This window comes from Eublepharis macularius, chromosome 5, assembly GCF_028583425.1.
Source record: "Eublepharis macularius isolate TG4126 chromosome 5, MPM_Emac_v1.0, whole genome shotgun sequence".
NCBI classification, from domain to species: Eukaryota; Metazoa; Chordata; class Lepidosauria; order Squamata; family Eublepharidae; genus Eublepharis; species Eublepharis macularius.
In genome coordinates this window covers 2,415,176-2,435,565 of record NC_072794.1, presented here as the reverse complement: position 1 = coordinate 2,435,565, position 20,390 = coordinate 2,415,176, and the positions used below count along the sequence as shown (strand labels likewise).

General features: G+C 44.1%; 2 protein-coding genes and 1 long non-coding RNA gene across 6 annotated transcripts in view; 2 read left to right on the top strand and 1 right to left on the bottom strand.

The window, feature by feature from the left end:
* LOC129330875 (lysine-specific demethylase 4B-like) overlaps nt 1-11,493 on the top strand; it is an 81,172-nt gene extending 69,679 nt beyond the window's left edge. For 3 of the 4 annotated variants that reach the window (XR_008597082.1, XM_054981127.1, XM_054981125.1), the window contains one exon: nt 11,331-11,493. Coding sequence is in view for 2 of the 4 variants with exons in the window: in XM_054981127.1 (XP_054837102.1) it covers nt 11,331-11,396 (66 nt within the window). In the remaining 2 variants the exon portion in view is untranslated. Of the gene's footprint in view, nt 1-7,891; nt 9,280-11,330 lie in introns of those variants that run through there. The other variant, XM_054981123.1, reaches the window with a different exon arrangement.
* Nucleotides 1-20,390, top strand: part of LOC129330872 (E3 ubiquitin-protein ligase UHRF1-like) — an 80,578-nt gene that overhangs the window by 8,595 nt on the left and 51,593 nt on the right. The window lies entirely within an intron of this gene.
* On the bottom strand, nt 1,995-19,784 carry LOC129330878 (uncharacterized). Its single transcript, XR_008597084.1, has 3 exons — nt 19,526-19,784; nt 3,947-4,003; nt 1,995-2,076 (listed from the first exon to the last, which is right to left on the bottom strand). It is a non-coding gene; the product is annotated as an uncharacterized LOC129330878 (long non-coding RNA).

The following is a 20,390-nucleotide window of genomic DNA, read 5'->3' as shown; positions in this document are numbered from 1 at the left end:
TGGGACATCAGATCCGTTGCCCCAAATGCAGCCTCCCTGGCAGAGTTCATTGTGGAAGACGCCACTGACTTGGTCAGGCCGACACTGTCACGCACAATGTCCTTGGTGATGTCTACAGCTTCTGCCACTCTGTGTGTTACGATATCTTTGGCTCCAAAAGCAGCATCTTTGGCTGTGTTGACCGTGGAAGAAACCACTGATTTCGTTAAGTTGCAGCTATCTTCATACAGCTAGAAGGTGTGGGGAGACCACAGAACATAACTCAAGCGGAAGATAGAAAAGGCTTCCTAGCCTAACGTCTTGCAGAACTGTCTGTGGGCCTTTGGAAACCAGGAGATCTGTGGATCAAGCACTGGCTGTGGCTCACTGAGACCCCAGGATGCTGATCAGAAGAAGGAATGGCAAGCTATTTCACAACCTAGAAGCCTCTTGGCCAGGGGAGACAGGAAATCCCACTGAAATCCCATTCTGGATTGCTGTTTTTATGGCCTGTAGCCCACCTGTGTGCTTGTTTTGGATGACTCTGGTTGGGTCTGATTCAGATATAGGTGTGCACTTAAGAAGCCCTGAGCGTCTAGTTGGCTTTCCTATATCAAATCATTTAACTCGGGCCATAAAGTTTGATAATAATAATAATAACAACATTCGATTTATATAGTGCCCTTCAGGACAACTTAATGCCCACTCAGAGCAGTTTACAAAGTATGCCATTATTATCCCCACAATAATCACCCTGTGAGGTGGGTGGGGCTGAGAGAGCTCTGAGAGAGCTGTGACTGACCCAAGGAAACCCAGCTGGCTTCAAGTGGAGGAGTGGGGAATCAGAACCGGTTCTCCGGATTAGAGTCCTGCTGCTCTTGACCACTACACCAAACTAGCTCTCTTTAGGTTTGTTACTAGGTATAATACCCAAGTAATATTATCAAAGAATCTCTGCTTCCATTCTAAGTCTTTATTATTACAACATAATTATTTAGCATTCTTAATACCAGCTCAATCAATAGAGAAATCATACCATCCATCATAACAACTACAAAGACAATTTAAGGAGAGCGATTACACGAGTCCCAAAAAGTATCTTATCCAAAGATAAGAAGTCACAGGCAGGATCCCGTCCTAGGAAGAAGCTCCCTCTCAGTTCAGCGTGTCATATTTATAGGGTCTCAGAACCTTCTCCTCACAATGGCTGTCCCACTTTAAAGGGGCACTCCTTGGCTAACTTACCATCTCAGAACTCCAAACACCAAACAAGGTTATTAATATTTGAAACATCTTAAAATATATAAAAACAGTTCATTCTTGCTGCCTATCTTAACAAAGGCCATGCAAAATTAGTGATTCTCAGCATTCTCATACATATGAACAGGGCTTTTTTTCAGCTGGAACGTGGTGGAACGGAGTTCCGGAACCTCTTGAAAATGGTCACATGGCTGGTGGCCCCGCCCCCTGATCTCCAGACAGAGGGGAGTTGAGATTGCCCTCTGCGCCGCTCCAGCGGCACGGAGGGCCATCTAAACTCCCCTCTGTCTGGAGATCAGAGGGCGGGGCCACCAGCCATGTGACCATTTTCTCCGAGGGCAACCCACTGAGTTCCACCGCCTCTTTTCCCAGACAAAAAGCCCTGCATATTGGACTTAGCCATGAAGGCTAGAAAGTTGTTCAACCCTCCAGAAGATTGGTTCTGTCTGATAAACAGGATAAAAATGTAATAAGCTCATCCCACCCTCCAAAATGTAATGGCAGGAAACCCAAAGTGGAGAGAACTGAAACATTATGCAACTTAGCACACGGGTGTGGTATGCCAAGGTGCTGAGAACCTTCAGCGTTCCAAGCAAGAGTTCTCCCCCCCACCCAACCCAGTAGGTGACCTTGGTACTCACTGCGGGGCACGACATGGTTGAGAATCGGCTGTGTGCCCCCTACGACGATCCCTACTGCCACGGCAGTAACTGTCTCCACCACGTTGGCAGCCTTGCTGAAATATGGATGGGTTTCTTTGGCATGGCTATACCAGGAGGCACAGAGGTTGTACAGAGCACTGACCAAAGGGAGGCTGGCCACTCGGCTCAGGACATTCTGGAGGAGGGAGACGCAGGGAGCATTAAGAGGCAAGCCAACAGCCTCCTGCCTCGGCACTCAGCACAGGTCCTGCTGCTGGTAGCATTTCCCCCTCCCTCTTCCCCTCTGCTTCTTCGCTGAAGGCTCAGGCTGCTCACTTAGCGGGAGTGTTTGGCATAAGTACGTACAGCGCCTAGCATACAATCAGTGCTTCATTTCATTGTCTGTGTAGAATAGTGACGGGACTACTGCAATGCATCTGCCATAGGGCAGCCCATGAAGATGGGTCAGAGGCTTCGGCTGGCTCGAAATGTGTCTGCTCAGCTGCTAGCAAGCGTGACTTAGAGCAATCACACCTTGCCACTTTTGCTGCTTTTATAAGCTTTATACTGGCTGCTGTCATTTCCAAGCACAGTTCTGTTTGCTGGTGCTGATCTTTAAAGGTGTACATGGCCCGAGACCAGGTTTCCTAAAAGATTACCTTTTCCCTGCCAGCTGGCTGGGATCACCATCAGCCACCTGCTCTGTACACCCCCATATTCCAAGACTAGGTGGATGAGGCCAAGGACAGGGCCTTCCTCGTGGTGGTGCCTTTGCTCTGGAACTCCCTCCCTCCCCACAGAGGCTTGCCTAGTGCTCAGCCATTAACCATCTTGGTGCTGGCAAAAGTCATTTCCATTCTCTCAACCTTTTTTGATGTCCTTCAGGTTGTTGGTTCTCCTTGTTAATGATTTTAAACACTGGAATTCCAAGGTTTATTTCATGCTGTTTTAAAGATATTTATGATTTGAGTCTGCTATGTTTCAAGTGTTTTAAGGTGGCTGTTTTCATAGTTGCTTCTCTTTTGGATTGAATGTCCTTATTGGTTTTGCAGCAAATTGTTACTTTATCATTTATACTGCAAGCTGCTCAGACTGCAGCAGTCTTAGCCAAGGGGCAACTGGGGCAGTAGAGAGAGGAGAGATAAAAGTATTTTGAAGAAAATCAAACAAATGGAAGTGGCTGGTGGTGGAGGGCATGTACTCACTGCAGCGTTATGCAAAAACATGAAACCATTATGCAAATAACGCACATTTACATGTACTGCACATGCTGCTTGATCTTGGGGCGCAACAAAGACATACCTTAGTCCTGCTGCATGTTGTTACTTGCCAGCTTCTGAGGTTTTTTTTAAAATGCACATTTACTTTATTATATTTTTATCCCAATGTGCTGCCCAAAATTGGATCTCAAGTGACTTCCAGGAATAAAATACAAATAACGAACAGATACAAATGACACGAAAAATCCAAAGAAACCCTGGTCTTGCTTTTTGTTCTTCCTCTGATGGCAGCCGGATTTCACCGTGGAATGCCCACATACTTTCAGACTTATTATTAACAAAAGGGTCTTAGGAAATATGCTTCCCTGGCATATTTCAAAGGAGCACGTGTCCTCTGTCTCCGGTGGGTGGGTCCCCTTATCTCCCACTCAGCATCCCTTACTTCATCCCAAAATCTGGCTGGGGCAGAGAGGAGTACTACTACTTCCTGTGTTTTGGGGCCATATGGTTTCCTTCCATGAGATGATTGCATTGTATGGTATTAAGTATTGCAATTAACAGCTCATAACAGCAACTTTATTGAGGACTGGAAGCACAAAGACAGAAACCAGGCTCAACAGGAGCCAATTTATACGTAAGAAAACCGCACCCCTTTTTAGCAACAACCAATACAAAACAAGTAGTTAGAATCCTTCGTTTGCATAAATCAGATACATAGTAACTTATTTCCAGTAAGGTGATTGGTCTTTATTATACAGATCTGGTTGGCCGTTGCCAGCATGAAACAACCAATAGTAACAAAGGCTTCAGACCCTATGCCAATACATAACATATGGGTTGACCTACCTCATTCATTAGAGCTTCAAGACTATCTCCCTTGTCCCTTGTCACTGGTGGCTGCGTCTGTAATGAGAAAGGGGAGGGGGCAGAGTTTGGGAAGCTGGTTAATATCTGTTAATATCAGGGCTTTTTTCCAGCAGGAACGCGCTGGAACGGAGTTCTGGAACCTCTTGAAAATGGTCACATGACCGGTGGCCCCGCCCCCTGCTCTCCAGACAGAGAGGAGTTTAGATTCCTGTGCTCGGTGGGCAATCTCAACTCCCCTCTGTTTGGAGATCAGGGGGCGGGGCCACCAGCCATGTGACCATCTTCTCCGAGGGCAACTCACTGAGTTCCACCACCTCGTTTCCCAGGAAAAAAGCCCTGGAGGGGATGTACTGTGGATCTGGCTCTTTGGCCCTTTCACAGTCCTTACCCACTCGACAAGCAAAGGACTCTTTAACCTCTTCTTCCCCAGTGTGTTCAGCAGGAGAGGTTTAGGCTGAGCCCTTCTCATGTTAAGCACTTTGCAACAAATTTCTTTGCACAGGCCCATGATCAGCTAACATGTATAAGCTAGGGAGGCCAGTGTGTATAAGCCAAACTAAAGATCTCCCGGAGTTACAAACATTTCTGTACAGGGCTCTTTCATCAGTTCTAGCCCCATAGTGCATCGATTTCTCTCCAGAGTCCTGCACACGCAGTCAAAATACCCCGATTCAGTCTCCAAACTGCTTCCCAGGGTTTTTTTATGTTCTGCACAGAAAAAGACTTTACCTGCGGCAGAATCTATCTTTCCCTGGTTTTCCTGCAGCTTTTCCTCCCGTCCACAGACCCTGATCTTTTTTTCAGCCAAGTCAAACCAGGGGTTTTTTGAAGCACAGAATGCTTTCCTCTGTGTGAGGCCTGGCCCTGCCTTTTGCCCTCCTCTTTATTCCCCTACAGCCTGATTGGTTAAACAGCAACCAATCCGTTTTTTCCCCCTGAACTTAAACAAAAATTAAATAGCAACCTTGCAATGTTGTTGCCTTAAAGAGAACCTTGCAGCTCTGGTGGAGTTGGGGTGGGGGTGGGGGGTGGGACTCTGCAGAGCCATGGCTCCCACTTGCTCTTTTAAAGTTTTTACCTGTGCTTTTTAGTCCATTCTTTTAAAATTTAATTTAATTTATTAGATTTATATTCCACCCTTCCCACGCCAGCAGGCTCAGGGCTGATCACAGTTTGCACGCGCATTTAATACTACATCAGATGATTGATACAGTTTAAAGCTATAAATTATAAAACATCCAAAAATTAAAACAGACAGACAGACAGACAGAGCGGCACGATAAAGTAACTATACATACCCTTTAGTCAGCACCAGAGCATTAGGGAATATTCAACAGATAGAGGATGCTAACAGTGGGGAGGGCACCACCCATGCTTAACCAGACAGGGGGGCTCTGCCTAGCATCAACCATAGGCCTGGCGGAACAGCTCCATCTTACAGGCCCTGCGGAAGGATAACAAGTCCTGCCAGGCCCTGGTCTCATTAGACAGAGCGTTCCACCAGGCTGGGGCCAGGACCGAGAAAGCCCTGGCCCTGGTCGATGCCAGGCGGGCCTCCCTGGGGCCAGGAACCTTCAGAAGATGTTTGCCATTAGAGCGAAGAGTCTTCTGAGGATCATATGGGGAGAGGCGGTCCCACAGATATGCCAGTCCCAGTCCACATAGGGCTTTGAAGGTTAATACCAAAACCTTGAACCTGATTCGGTACTCCACCGGTAACCAGTGCAGCTGACGCAATATCGGCGTTATGTGCGCACACCTTGGTGTTCTGGTGATGCACGCCGCTGCACTCTGCACCAGCTGTAACCGCCGGATCAGGTTCAGGGGAAGCCCAGTGTCGAGCGCGTTACAGTAGTCTGACCTAGAGGTGGCCATTGCCTGGACCACTGTCGTCAAGTCGCATTTAAAGAATAATAAAAAACAGCAATATTGCTATGTTGCAACATTGGTGCCATTAAAAAAGACAAAAAATCTTGTAAGTTTCCTCATCGATCAGCTAACAAACCTGAGGCGTTTGTAAAGCCCACAGCAGAAATGGGGCATTTTTCCAGTGCAGAAATATAAAACAGGCCCCACTGCAGTTCAGCTCCCTCAAAGTGTAGAGTTAAAGAACTGAAGCAGTGTGTGTGTGTGGGGGGGGGGGGGTCAGAACGGATGGATAAAGCAGATCTGATCCTTTTGGGCTGAGTATGCAGCAAACTCGACGTCAAGTTCACCATCAGAAGAGGCCAACTAATCTTCAGGCAACAGATCTCAGTTCCCCTGGAGGAAACAGCAGCTTTGGAAGATACTCAGTGGAATCATATCCCTCCGGAGCACCCTCCCCTCCCCAAATTTTGCCTTCCCAGGCTCCAGTCCCAAATCTCAGGAACTTCCTTAGGCGGAGCTGGAAACTCTAGTTTAAGCCAAAAACTCAAAGCCTCTTTTGCTGATGCCTATGAGAAGAAGTGATATTGCGGCCTGACCCGTCTCATCTTACATGGGAGAAAAAATGGCCAAGTTTCTTAACAGAGTTCTGAGGGGCGCATGGCTGTTTGCCACCGAGGGTCACCTGGTGAACCAGGGAGGAAGCCCTTGGTTGAGGGGGTGGGTGGGGGATAGACTCTTTTGGCCGCTCACAGTTTATCCCTAGTGTAGGTCCCTTGGAAACCTTTGAATGAGGATTTCTGTGCAAGAGTTTTGCACAGAAATCTATAATTTTCCATCTCAGATCCTGGGATGTGTGAATTAATATTTATTTATGAATTGACCTCATTTCAGTCCGTTCGAGGCTCACCAGATAGCATAACAACAGCAACAACAACTATAATAATAAAATGATTATAATGGAAGCAGGCACAAAATAACCGGAACCATCTCCAAGATCTGAGGTTAAGAGACAGCAACCCTTTCCTGATTTAAGGGCTGGACCAGGCCGTAAGAGCTGGACCCGAAAAACCTGCTTTTCCCCTCTTTTAGTTTTGCTTTAATTTTGTAATGTCTAGCTTGGTGAAGAGTTCTGGTGAACTCGAAAGCTTGCGTAATTTTTTTTTTGGTCCTTTCAGTTGGCCCTACTAAAAGGTATTACACTGAATGTGGGTTCTCCCCTCCAGTTCCTCTAGCTCGGCATTCTGTTCAGCTCTCCAGCCCCACCTCTCAAGATCACACAACTCGGCCATCAGTTTATTTTGTTATCCTGGGGGGGGAGGCAGGCTATAAATATTTTAATAAATAATGTATTTCTAGTGTTCTAGGGTTTAAAGATATTCTGCCTCTGTACAAGGAGGTTCCCTTTAGCAAATATGGATATGGAGAGAACAGTTCTCCTCTTTCATGAATGTTCCTAGTTGTTTCTGGAAGCTGCATAAGGCAGAGTCCATCTTCTTAGCTGTTGACTCTGGAAAATCTACCAGCCTCTGCTTTGTATCTAATGAACTGATCATAGCAGGAGTTGCCCACACTGCCAGCGGGAGCTTGTTTGGCAACTGGGTTGCATCCCACACATTTTGTGTCATAAGGTCTAAATGCACCCATTTGTTTTAACAGCACTAATCCAATTTTGTTCCACCGGTACTACTGCTTATTCATCTCCCCCACACTCCAGATACTGAAATACCTGGCAGGGCATCTCCCAGAAAAGCCAGTCCGCTGCTCAAGGCATCTTTGTAGGCAAAGGTGGAAGGCAGCCACTAGGGTCAGGGGCTGCTCAGCCGTGGGGGTGGCAGACCCAGCATAATGGGCCTCCATGAGAAGACAGAGAGCCCTTTCACTTCCAGGCAGTGCACAGTGCTATTGAGAGGAGAGTTTAGGTGGGTGGTCTGTAGTTGAACAGCCGGATTGGAGTCCAAAGGGCACCTTAGAGACAAGCAAGGTTTTCAGGGTCTGGGCTTTCGAGAGTCAGAGCTCCCTTCCTCAGACATTCTGAAAATCTTGTTGGTCTCTTAGGTGCCGCTGGACTCCAATCCGGCTGTTCTACTGCGAGGCTCAGAGGAGAGTGTGGAAACCCCCTTCTTAGCTTGAAGCCGTGGCATACTGGTGGAGCATACAGCCAGTCCCAGGTGTCGTGCCCACCATCTCTTCTTTCTTACATTTAATAATTACTAATTATATTAATAATAAACATAATTATTAATAAACAGGAGACTTTTAGCAGCATAACGGCTAATAAGATTTTATTTGAGTAGAAGTTTTTGTAGATTATAGCCCTATGGAATAAAATGTCAGTTTTCAAAGTGCTACAAGACTCCTGTGTGGGCTTTTTGCTACCCCCCTGTGGAATTATAATTCTTTTTTTTTTTTTAAACTTTTTATTTTGCATTTTTATATAACTTTTTTCAAAACTACAAATAACCAAATTAAACAACAGCATAATGGGCAATACATGGAAGAGATGAAAACCTTGATGTTTTAACAAACAGCCAATATTAACATTGAAAACAATACACTGAGTATAAGAAGTCACATTATAGCAAAGAAGCTAAGTGTATGTAAATCTACGTTAGGTAACTGATTGGTATTATGACAATAGGTTAAAAATGGTAGCCATTGTACAAGAAAGCACGATTGATATTGTGGATTATCTAAGCCTTTAAGGTGATCCGCTATTTTTTCCATTATGAAAATGTCCCATAGTTTTCTGAGCCATTGTGATACACTTGGAGTTTTTTCCTGTCTCCAGGTTGAGGCTAAAAGCAATTTTGCCGCAGCAATCAATAAAAATATCAGATTTTTCCTAGTAGATGGGACCGTCTGATCCTCCCAGAGTCCTAGCAGGATTACTTCAGGGCACTTGGGAATTGCATAGTTTGTTATTGTTTTAATTTTTTGTATGATTCGATCCCAGAACAACTGAATTTTAGGACAAGACCACCATAGATGAATATAGTCTCCATTTTGTCCACACTGTTTCCAGCATAGTGGATTCGTTTCATGATTAATGTGGTGGAGAAGAGTGGGAGACAGGTACCACCTCGCCATTATTTTAAAGGATGTCATTCTGATGCTCACTGCTTTAGATTGCAAGCAGTTTCCTGACCAGATGGAAGACCACTGAGCATCAGATAAGATTGTATTACAGTCTCTGCTCCAGTTTGCTTGGTATTTCAATGTGAGCTGATCATTCCTTGAGTTTAAAATAGCATATATTTTAGCTATTAAACCTTTCCTATGAGATTGTGTTAATTTAAGTAAATATTCAAAGTCAGTTAGTTCACGCTTTAATGAGGTTACAAGTGGCTGACTTTCTAGTAGGTGTCTGATTTGGAGGTATTGAAACCATGGGATCGTAGCATTTGTATCCTTTTCTATTTGAGCCTTGTTCAGGATAATCCCATGTTTGGTTATATCAATAATCCTGTTTTGTTTAATTACTTTCCATAATTTAAAAGAATTTAAGTCCATGCCAGGTGGGAACCAATTCTGATCTATAAAAGATGATAATGGCGAGATGGTTGGAGCAAGATGTTGCCTTAACTTGTCCCATATGTCTAAGGTGGTTCTTAGAAAGGGGTTAGTATGAATTTGAGGTGGTCTATTCTTAGGTTCAGCCCATATCACATCCTGTAAGTCGTGTGGGTAGATGTGTGATGATTCAATTTGTGGCCAACCTGAACCTTCTACAGTATTTAATAGTATTACGATGTTTGCTAGTTGGGCAGCTATGTAGTATTGTTTTAAGTCTGGGACTGATAATCCACCTTTCTTAGCAGACCGTTTCATGGTTAAATAGTTTATCCTAGGGCGTTTGCCATCCCATATAAAACTGTTTATAATTTTTTGCCAATGTTGGAAATCTTGATCTGTAAGTTTAATTGGTAGCATGCGGAAATTAAATAAAAATTGTGGGAGAATCATAGATTTTACCAGATTAATCTTTTCTGCCCACGACAACTTCATTTCCGCCCACTCTTTAATTTTGTCTTTTATCTTTTTTTGTAACGGTTTAAAGTTAGCTTCTTTTATATCCAGTAAATCAACTGGTATCTTAATGCCTAAATAAGTCCATTGCTTATGGGTCCATTGATATGTAAAGTTAGAAGCCATCTCTGACCTAATGATTGGAGTTAGGTGAATAGGGTAAATTTCTGATTTGGTTTTATTAATTTTAAGACCTGAAATGTAACCAAAATCATGCAGGGTTTTTTCCAGGGCTGGTAATGAGGTGCATGGCTGTGCAAGGTAAAGGACCATGTCGTCCGCAAACAGGGAAATTTTATAAACGCGTTTTCCAATAGTGATGCCACTAATGGCGTCGTTTTGCCGTATAGCCTCAGCCAGAGGTTCTATGGATAAGGCAAATAATAATGGGGAAAGCGGGCATCCCTGTCTGGTTCCTCTTGTGAGCTCAAAGTCTTTTGATTTCAATCCATTGAGTTTTATTTGGGCCTTAGGAGAAGCATATAATAGTTTGATAATCTGAATAAAAGAATGGCCAAATCCCATCCTAGAGAGCAATCTTATTAAATAATTTGTTTCTAAGCTGTCAAAGGCTTTTTCAGCATCTAATGAGAGCAGGATCGACTCTATTTGATTGGTTTTACAGTGATTGATAATGTTTAGAGTTTTTCTTACATTATCTGTAATACTCCTGTTTGGTATGAAGCCAGTTTGATCAGATTGTATGTAATGACTTATGATTTTATTCAGACGATTAGCCAGTACTGCTGTAAATATCTTTGCGTCCTGATTTAGTAATGATATGGGACGGTAAGAAGATGGGAGGGTGGCATCCTTCCCTGGCTTAGGGATTACAATAATTGTAGCTTCATACCATGTTTTTGGGAAGTTGCCTTTTAAAAGGATTGCATTGCAAGTTTGGCGAAGGGGTTCTGTCAGAATGTGTATAAACTTTTTATAAAATTTGGCAGGGAAGCCATCTCTGCCGGGAGTTTTATTTAGTTTGAGATTTTTGATGACTTCAGTGATTTCCTGAGAGGAGATCGGTAGATCTAGGGAAGCTTTATGCTCTGGAGTAATTTGTTTCAAGGTTGTAAGAGAGCTTAGGAAGTCCTCAATACCAGATGGTGTTGGATTCTTTGATTTATATAAAGTAGAATAAAAGTCACGAAATATATCTAGGATTTCCTTATTATTGGAAGTGTGAGATTTACCATTTCTTTTAATTAAAGAAATTTGGTTGGAAGAGGATTTCTTTTTAACTTTCCAAGCTAGGAGGCGTAACGTTTTAGGGGTTTTGTGCCAGTACCTCTGTTTTAAAAACAGTAGATTCTTTTGTATGGAAGATGTCTCAAGTGCCTCCAGCTTTTTCCTTTCTAAAGTCAATTGATTATAGTCTTTCTTATTGCAGTATTTTTTGTGTTTGTTTTCAAGAGCATGGATTTTGGATATAATTTCTGATCTAGTCTTCTCTCTCTCTTTTTTATAGAATGAGGCTAATGATATGATTTTACCTCTGACTACAGCCTTCATGGCTTCCCAAATTATTGCTTGAGAGACTTCACCTTCTGTATTCTCTTTGAAATAATTTTCCAGTTCTAATTCAATTTCTTTTTTAATTGTTGGGTGTAATAAAAGAGATTTGTTCAGTATCCAGTGAGTGTCTTGTTTTATTTTTTCCGGAAAGGTCAAAAAACAGTCTACCCAGGCATGGTCCGTCCAGATTTTACTGCCTATGGTGGAAGAGATTATATTATGATAAATTTTGGGGGAAGCCAATATGTAATCTATTCTAATATGGATTTGATGACGGGCAGAAAAATAGGTAAAGTCTTTCTCTAGGCCGTGCTGTGAGCGCCACACATCCTTAAACTCAAATTTGTCAAATAGTAAATTGAGGTTTGATCGATTTACTTTGTTTCTCTGACGTACCCTGTTGTTTTGGGATCGATCCAGGTTTGAATCTGCTATGCAGTTAAAATCCCCCCCTGCCAAAATTTCACCATCCGCATACAACCTTAAATTAGATAGAGTTTCATGAAGAAATTCAATTTGCTTGTCATTTGGAGCGTAAATAGATGCCAAGGTTATTTTTGTTTCTTCCAGAACCCCTTTGACAAAAATAAAGCGTCCCCTAGGATCTATTTTTGAGTCTTCACATTGGAATCTAACATTCTTTGAGATTAAGATTGCAACACCCCTGGCACTGGATGAGCCTGGGGCTTGAAAGTGCACATTGAAACGATTAGACTTTAATACCTGAGGCATTTCTTTCCTATAATGGGTTTCTTGCAAAAACAGTATGTCTACCCCTTGCTTCACTAAAGCTGTAGTAACACGTTTAAGTTTTATAGGATTGTTTAATCCTCTGCAATTTAGAGTAATAATTTTGATTCTATCTGTCATTAGTTATATGTTAAATAGAATGATATAACGGACAGATAAAACTCTGTGAGCATGAGGAAATAAGGCATCCTCTGAGTCTTTGATAACCTATTTTCAGCTACTCTGTATGGTTCCTCCAATATTGCATAATATATGTTGTCAAACAGAACTGTAACATTAATACAATAACCCCATCCCACCCCCTTGAACAAAAACAAAACACCAGTTAACATAATACTGCTCCTTCGTGTGAAGGAGCAATCTCTCCAGAGGCACAGGTCTAAACTGCCTGTGTTAACACAAATAAGGAGAATGGTTAGGTTCTCCCCTTTTCTGGAGGATCCTATACAACTGGGAACTAAAATGAGTACCAGGTTTAGCCCCCCTCCCCCCCCCCCCGACTGAAGAAGTAGAAAAGAGATGAGGACTACAGTTACAGAAAGGTCTGAAGCTACAGATAGAGAAGAAGAAGAAATGTTAGGGGCAAGAACAATATTGACAGACAGAAACGCTAGAGAAAAACTCTAAGAAATGATGGTTGCTTGCATGCATTTTCTCCCTCAGGCAGTTGTTTTCATCGGTATCGTGGCCCATCCCGTCATAGTGGAGGATTTCTGTGCGACAGTAGAGCTTTTGTTCAGATCCGGTGAGGATAAGTTCAGTTCCTTAAGAAGAGATGTGCCAGATAACAGATCCGTTGCTTGAAGAGTTCTTCCCTGATGTACTACTTGGAGTTTAGAGGAGGCCACCCATTTGTATCTGATGTTTGCGCTGTTTAGTTGAGTGGTTATGGGTTTAAGCTCTCTTCTCTGCAAAAGGGTTTCGCTTGACAAGTCCTGGAAAACTTGAATTCTCTGCCCTTGAAAAAGGAAAAAGCCTCTTTTTCTAGCCTCTTGAAGGATTTTCTCTTTAGTACGTGAGTCCATAAACGTAACAATAATATCTCTGTTAGTGTTTTTTCTTAAGTTGCGGAGGGAGCCCATCCTATACGCAGCTACAATATTTGGTGCCACACCGTCTTCCAATTGTAGTTCCTGAGCCAGCCATCCTGAAAGGAAGACTATTAACTCAGTTGAGCCTTCTTCTGATTCTGAGAATCCGCGAAATTTTAAATTATTTGATTTCCATTTATTTTCCAGGTCCATGATTTTATTTCTCATCCAGCTCTCGCTAGCCTGCAGAGTGCGTGTTTCTTTTTGCAAGGACAAGCTAAGCTCTAAAGCAGAGTCTGCAGTGCGAGTTACTTGCTGGAGAGACTCAGATATTGCAGTCAATTGATCCTTCATAGGTTTCAGAAGTCTCTCCATTCTATTGGCAATTTTATCTTCCAGTTGATCTATTTTAATACTTAGGTTTGTTTCTTGTACCTGGGTTTCTGTGTCAGTTATTTCCTCAGCAATGACGGAGGCCATTTTGGCTGTAGAGTGGGGTTCAGCTGCAGCGCTGTTTCTGTGCTCTCCCGCCGAAAAAAAGGTTTTTACTGATTGTGAAATCGGCTCTGAAGATTTATTTTTATTTCCTCCTGTCTTGCCCATAGTTGTAGCTTGTTAGGATCACTTTAAGGAGCTAATAATTCAGTCGGGGGAAGGGAAGATCCAGGAGCCTGAAACTCACGCGTCTAGCATACACGCTGACGCCCCGCCCCCTCCGAATTATAATTCTTAATATATCTGTTATTCAGCAGTAACTAAAATGTTTTAGAATCGATAGTATTATGAATTGTTCCTTACCCATTTTATAAAACTAATGTAGGCAATTCATAACACCAGCTCTCATAGACAGCGGGTTTGGATCCAGTGATGTGTGAACAGAAACGAAAACGTACTAGGCATAGTTGTGTTTGCACAAGCAGTATCACTAGGGCTGTGGCAACACAATGTGCTTTCATCTAATTTTGGATGAAATAAAAATATGCATATGGAGCAATGGAATGTCCAACCAAAAGTTGGCATGATTCCTGTAATTTGGTTTTGAAATTGTGTTGGAAGGAATACCTCGCGCTACGTATTGGGCACATGGAAAAGGTAATGGAGATGGAGAAGTTTTCACATTGCAAGCTAAAAGCAAGAAATAATTTCATGAATCCATGCACCCAAGGACTGTTGCTCATGTTAAAAATTTTCTGTGGGATCCAACGAGGATGATATTTTTAATCTCAGGGATTATCATCACCGCTTCAGAAGAAACATCTTATGGATCTGTATTTTATGTGTGTTTATAGCTCACTGACTACTTGTTATTATGCTGGACTAACAAAAGTTTTTTTTAAGTTGTTACATAAAGAATAATCAGGGCTTTTTTTCAGCTGGAATGTGGTGGAACAGCGTTCTAGCACCTCTTGAAAATGGTCACATGGCCAGTGGCCCCACCCTAACTCCCCTCTGTCTGGAGATCAGGAGGCGGAGCCACCGGCCATGTGACCCTTTTCGCCAAGGGCAATTTAAACTTTTAAAAACTCCCCCCCTTGTTCTAGCTGACCCAAAGTAACGTCATTGTGCAGTCCTGAGTTCCACCACTGAGTTCCACCGCCTCTTTTCCCAGAAAACAAGCCCTGAGAATAATTATTTATTTTAATTAAAAAACACACACAAAGCTAGCATTGCAAGCCAGTGTGGTGCAGTGATTAAAGCTGTGGCTGAAGATCTGGGTTCAAATCCCTGCTCCAACATAAAGCTGTCTGGGTGACTTTTGGCCAGTCCCTGCTGCCCAGTCGAACCCACCTGATAAGGCAGTTGTGAGAATAAAACAGAGGAAGAGAGAACACGAGAGAAGAGTCTACACTTAGGCTTCGATCACTTACCCTGTGTATTTGATGAAGGAAACCAAGGCCCATAATGTGTTGCAAGGTAGAGCAGGGCTGGGCAGACCTCGCCTACGTATCTTGGAGAGTCACCGCCAGTCCAGCTCAATAACCATTGCACCACATTGTCCCTGCTCCATGTATGGAAATGTGTGGTTCTTACCCTCACTGGGCAACTCTCACCTTCTCTTTGAAGCTTGGTCTCTGCCTCCCCATTTGACATTTGGCAACCACGGCTCTGCAAGAGGCCTCCTTCTTGTGTAACTCAACCACATGATGAGATTTTGTCGTCAGCATGGGAAAGGTGGGTGGATGGAAAGTGCCAGGTGGAGGCAGGCGGGCCCTGCCTGCGCAACGTCTGACCCATGGCAGTGTCTGGGCACCCCACCCATGCCACAGTCTCACTGTGCTCCGGTTTATAGAATGGCCAAAAAGAGCGAGAATGGGCGATTAGATCTCATTCTGCTGGTCAGGTAAAGTGATGATGAAGACGGCCATCCCAGCGCTTTGCAGCACTCACAGCAAGGCTCAGTGATTGAGATCCCCCCAATTTACTCTGCCATAACTAGTCCAGTACTGATTTAAAAGTCAGGAAGGTGATGGTTTATTTGGTTAATGATATATTTTCTCCACAATAGCAGTACTCCAAAGGGGCAAAAGCATCTGCCGTGTGTGAAATTGCTGGCTGCACACTCGCTGTGTGGCACATTAGCGTTCATTTGTGTGCATTGATCTGCATGCTCATGAGAAGACAGGCAGCTCTTCCCTTTCCCTTTCAGAGATTTGCTTTCTAGAGACCCCAGAGAGGGACCTAGAATTTGTAGAATGGCAGTGTGGTCATAGTGTAAGGCTAGGCTTTGGGAGGCCCGTGTTCAAATCCCCACTCTGCCATGAAGCTGGCTGGGTGGCCGCAGGCCGTCACTCTCTCTCAGCCTCACCTAACTGATAGGTGCAGAGGAGTTAGCCGTGTTAGTCTGTAGTAGCAAAAACAAAAAGAGCCCAGTAGCACCTTTAAGACTAACCAACTTTATTGTAGTATAAGCTTTCGAGAGCCACAGTTCTCTTCATCAGATGCATCATCTGACAAAGAGAGCTGTGGTTCTCGAAAGCTTATGCTGCAACAAAGTCGGTTAGTCTTAAAGGTGCTACTGGGCTCTTTTTGTTTTTGCTGATAGGGTTGTTGTGAGCCTAAAATGGAGGGAGAACACAGGCTGCCCTGAGCTCCTTGGAGGAAGTGGGGAATAAACACGGACTTCAGGGGTTGTTCTCTAGTGACCCATTTTGACAGCATTTTAAGAAGGCAAAGACAAACATGGCCACCCTGACTGACTGAGGGCAAGGGTCCGTCACCAGCACCGCCAGTGAGGCACACAAAAAAGGCATGGCTTTGGGGAGATGCACCCCAGATTTGTGGGCATTCAGAAGGAAAAAAGAGGCCACCATGAACGGGTGAGAAGTTTTAGTCACACATTTATGTCTTGTGATTGTACTGCATTCTATTTTGCTTTACACTCGGTGTAAGCTATAGAAACAGAGGGCGGCTGGATGTTCAAAGAAACGCATGAATCTAAAACAGTAGTAGAGATGAAAGAAAGTTACAATGGAAATGTCATTGCATTTGTGATCAAAGAGTCACCCCCTCCCTCAAATGTTAGGCCCTGTTGAAAATTATTAAATGTATTGCCATCAGTATGCATGACATGTGATGAAGGAAGGCACACAAAGAACATTTTAACAGCGGAAGAGCCTGGCTTAATCAGAGATCAACGTGCTATCATGGTTCGGGCATCGAATCAGGACATAGAAGTTTGGGTGCAAATCCCTGCTCTCTCGTGAAGCTCGCTGAGTCACCTTGGACCGGTCGCTCTCTTTCAACCTAATTTACTTCACAGGGCTACTGGGAGAATAGAATGGTAAAGGGAATAATAACATTATAATAATAGTATTAGATTTATATACCGCCCTTCAGAATGACTTAACATCCACTCAAGAGGAAGACTATGTATACTCTGCTGAGCTTCTGGGAGGAAGACCAGAATAAAAAATATGATAGGCCTCTTCAATCACTTTGTCTCCAACAAATGGCCAGCCAGTTGGTCCAACGGGAAGCCCAGATGAACTTGTCTTCTTTGACTCCAGCACTGGTGCTAGAGATCCTGGACTCTGAACAGTGAGTTTTTAAGAAGTTGCTATAGCTAATAGGCCAATCCAGTAGTGGCCACCCAGTGGAAATCTCATGAGCAAAAGGCAAGAGCCCCCCCCCTTCTTTGCTGCCCACCTCTCAGCACCCAGAGGTAGACTGGCCCTGAACATGGTGGCCCCATTTAGCTATCCTGTCTACCTGGCGCTGATAGTCTATAAAGCCATCAAGTATCTCTTGTAGCAGCATAATTTAAATCATTTTCCCACTAGGAAACAAATGCTCTTTCCCCCTTTTCAACCCATATCTGTTGACAGCCTTGACCTGTGGCCTTCTGAGCAAGGTGGAAATTGATATTCACAGGTAGGCAGGCAGGTTTCTGGCCAGCTGAAAGGCAATTCTCAAGCATCTTCGTTTCATACTTTCAGTTCTTGGTTTGATAATTTTTAATTTGCATTTTAAAATTGTGCTTGCAATAACAATATTGTTCTGCTTGGAACTCTTACGGTTCAGTCTTAAGCAGATGTGGAGCTTTCTAGGTCCACTGAAGTCAGTGGGACGAGTGTAAGCCTGCTCGGGAGGGCTCCGTTCCGAAAACCCGAGGAAGCGTTAGGCTTCTAGCCTGAGTGGTCAGACATGTCCCTGTGATTGAGCCAAAGAGACTAACAAGAACAATGACAAAGTTAACTTCCCCTAGATGAAAATACTTGGTTTGTTTAGCAGAACACCTGATGCTGAGCCTGAGACCAAAATATCAGATGGGTAAGAAAATGCGCAACGTCATTGTTGGGCACCCCTGGCACCTTTTTTGGAATATTTGAAGTCAACTGACAAAAATCAAACCAGTGCCCAAACCCTAATTTGGAGTCCTGAATTCAGCTGAGGAGTCCCAAGAAAGAGCTTCCTGAATGATCAAGAAGTCAATGAACCACCGGGCTGGCAGAGAATCTTCCCTGCACATCGGTGTTCTTTGTGTCCAGAGTCAAAGGACCAGCCGGCCACTTCTCTGCCTAAGAGAGCAAGACAGCCTGCAACAGCAGGAAGCAGGTTAGCAGTGCCTGAGGGCCAAGCTACACGTGACGAATGACACCTGACCGGCAAGTGAACAGACTCACGTGTGTTCCTCCCTGTAGTTGATCACGTAGTGATCGAGTGGAGCGCAAGTGAACAGGGAGGAATACACGCGTGAGTCTGTTCACTTGCCGTTCAAGTGTCATTCGTCACTTGTAGCTTGGCCCTGAGTCTCTGGTTTAAATCCTGCCTTTGTCACACAGTGGACAGGGCCTGCTTCAGGACACTTCCATCTGCAATGCCACTCTTAGGACTTTGTAATTTAAAAAAACCCAGTTTTTGCAGAAAGGGGGCTGCCTGATGAGTCCTGAGCACAATTTAAGAGGCAAAACACGCAGAGAGGGGTTGGGAGTCAGTTGACGGAACAGGAGGAAGACAGGTATCTGGTCTGCTCAAGCACCTAAGAGCTTCTTGGAAGAGGAGATTGGGGTTGGGAAATATTTCCCAGTATTCTTCATGGTCCCTCAACTTGTGCAGATAGTAATGCTGTACAGGGTTTTCAACTACCGCTCTAAACACTGAATAACACAATAAAAACTCTTCTTCTTATTCTTACTACCGTAAACAAGTTGAGTCATCTCTGTGTTCGCTCTGGAATCAGGAGGATAATGACAGCCTGCAATAATGGGAGTCGGCTGTAAAGATCGGAACGCAAAGATACCTTCCAAAGTCGTGGGTATCACCTGTCCTCCCACCTGGGGAGTTGTGCCAGGCAGCAATTCCAGAATGTGTGTGTCATTTTCTCTTCTGGCCCTATTTGGTTGTGGTACGCATTACTGTGTCCCACTTTTCCTTTCGGTGAGACTTTTGAGGATCACTTTAATTTTTGTTAGCATGCACACCTGTGTGTTAAATTGCCTAAAAATCCCAGCTCTCCCTACATAGGGTCTCCAGAAGTTAAATTTCTAAGTGTGGGCTGGGACTGGTTTGCAGACAAAATCTTCCTAGAGCTGCTTATGGTAATGATAATTAAATATTCAAAAAAGGCAGTGCCAGGCACTGTACATAAATGAAAATGAGACATAGTCCTTGATCTCAAGCTTACCAATGAAAAATGAACAAAACACCAGGGAATTGGAGGGGCAGGCAGAGGAGGGAGATCTGGTTGGCAAAGCCAGAACCAGAACAGAACAAGGCATCAATTCCCAGCTAGGGTTGGCCTCTCCAGCTAGGATGCAGTGTTGCAATGCAGCATTGGGAATGCCAGCACATTGGCCCTTGCGTACACCTGGAGCAATTAAAACAGATCTACTTCTGATGTACCCCAAGACAAGTTCTGTAGACTTACCTTCACTCATCCTTCCCTTCCCTTTCTCCTTCTCCTCACAATCCTTCCTTGAGATCCAGAAGAACCTTCAGTGCAAATTTTACTTTGCCTACCTTCTAATATACGCAGCTGTCAAACATGTGATGGGAGGAAGCTTGGCCAAGAAGCCTCCAATCACAGAGCACTGCATGGGCGGCCTGTTGCAATCCTTAGGAATGGTAACCTGTCATTCCGCAGGCCTGGCTACCTGCCACACCGGGGATTATCTGCTACCTGGAACAAGGCGAGAGGGCTCCCACTGGTTACCAGCAGGGGGAGCCCATGCCCACACATAATAGGACCAGGAGCGGGTTTCAACCCAGAGTCTGACCAACGTCTGAGAACCAAGCTACAAGTGACGCCTGACACAGGTTGGACACTTGTCAGCTTCCCTCAAGTTTTGATGGGAAATGTAGGCGTCCTGCTTTTACAGCTTGGCTCTCCATTACAGCTGCAAGACCAGGCCCCCCAAATGAGCAAATATACTCAGGCATGCTTGGTTGTCAAGAGTGAGGGTTATTATTATTTATAATAATGATAAATAATTTCTTTAGGCAGTACCTCTAACAATCATAGCCCTTGGCAGACTAGAAGATAACCGATCCCTGCCTGGAGGATCATACGATCTGAAACCGGATATAAAAGAGGCAGCAAAAGGAAGCGAGATGAGCTGAGGAAGGGGAATGGACTCGTTACAGTTGACTGGGCTTGACTGACACTGCCTCACACAGGCACCCTCCTGACAAGCCATCAGTGTCGCGTTTCATCAAGCCTTAGATTCCCAGCTTTTAAAAATGTGCAACCAAATACCATATATGCTGTTCCAGGAACAAAAACGTGCAGTTCG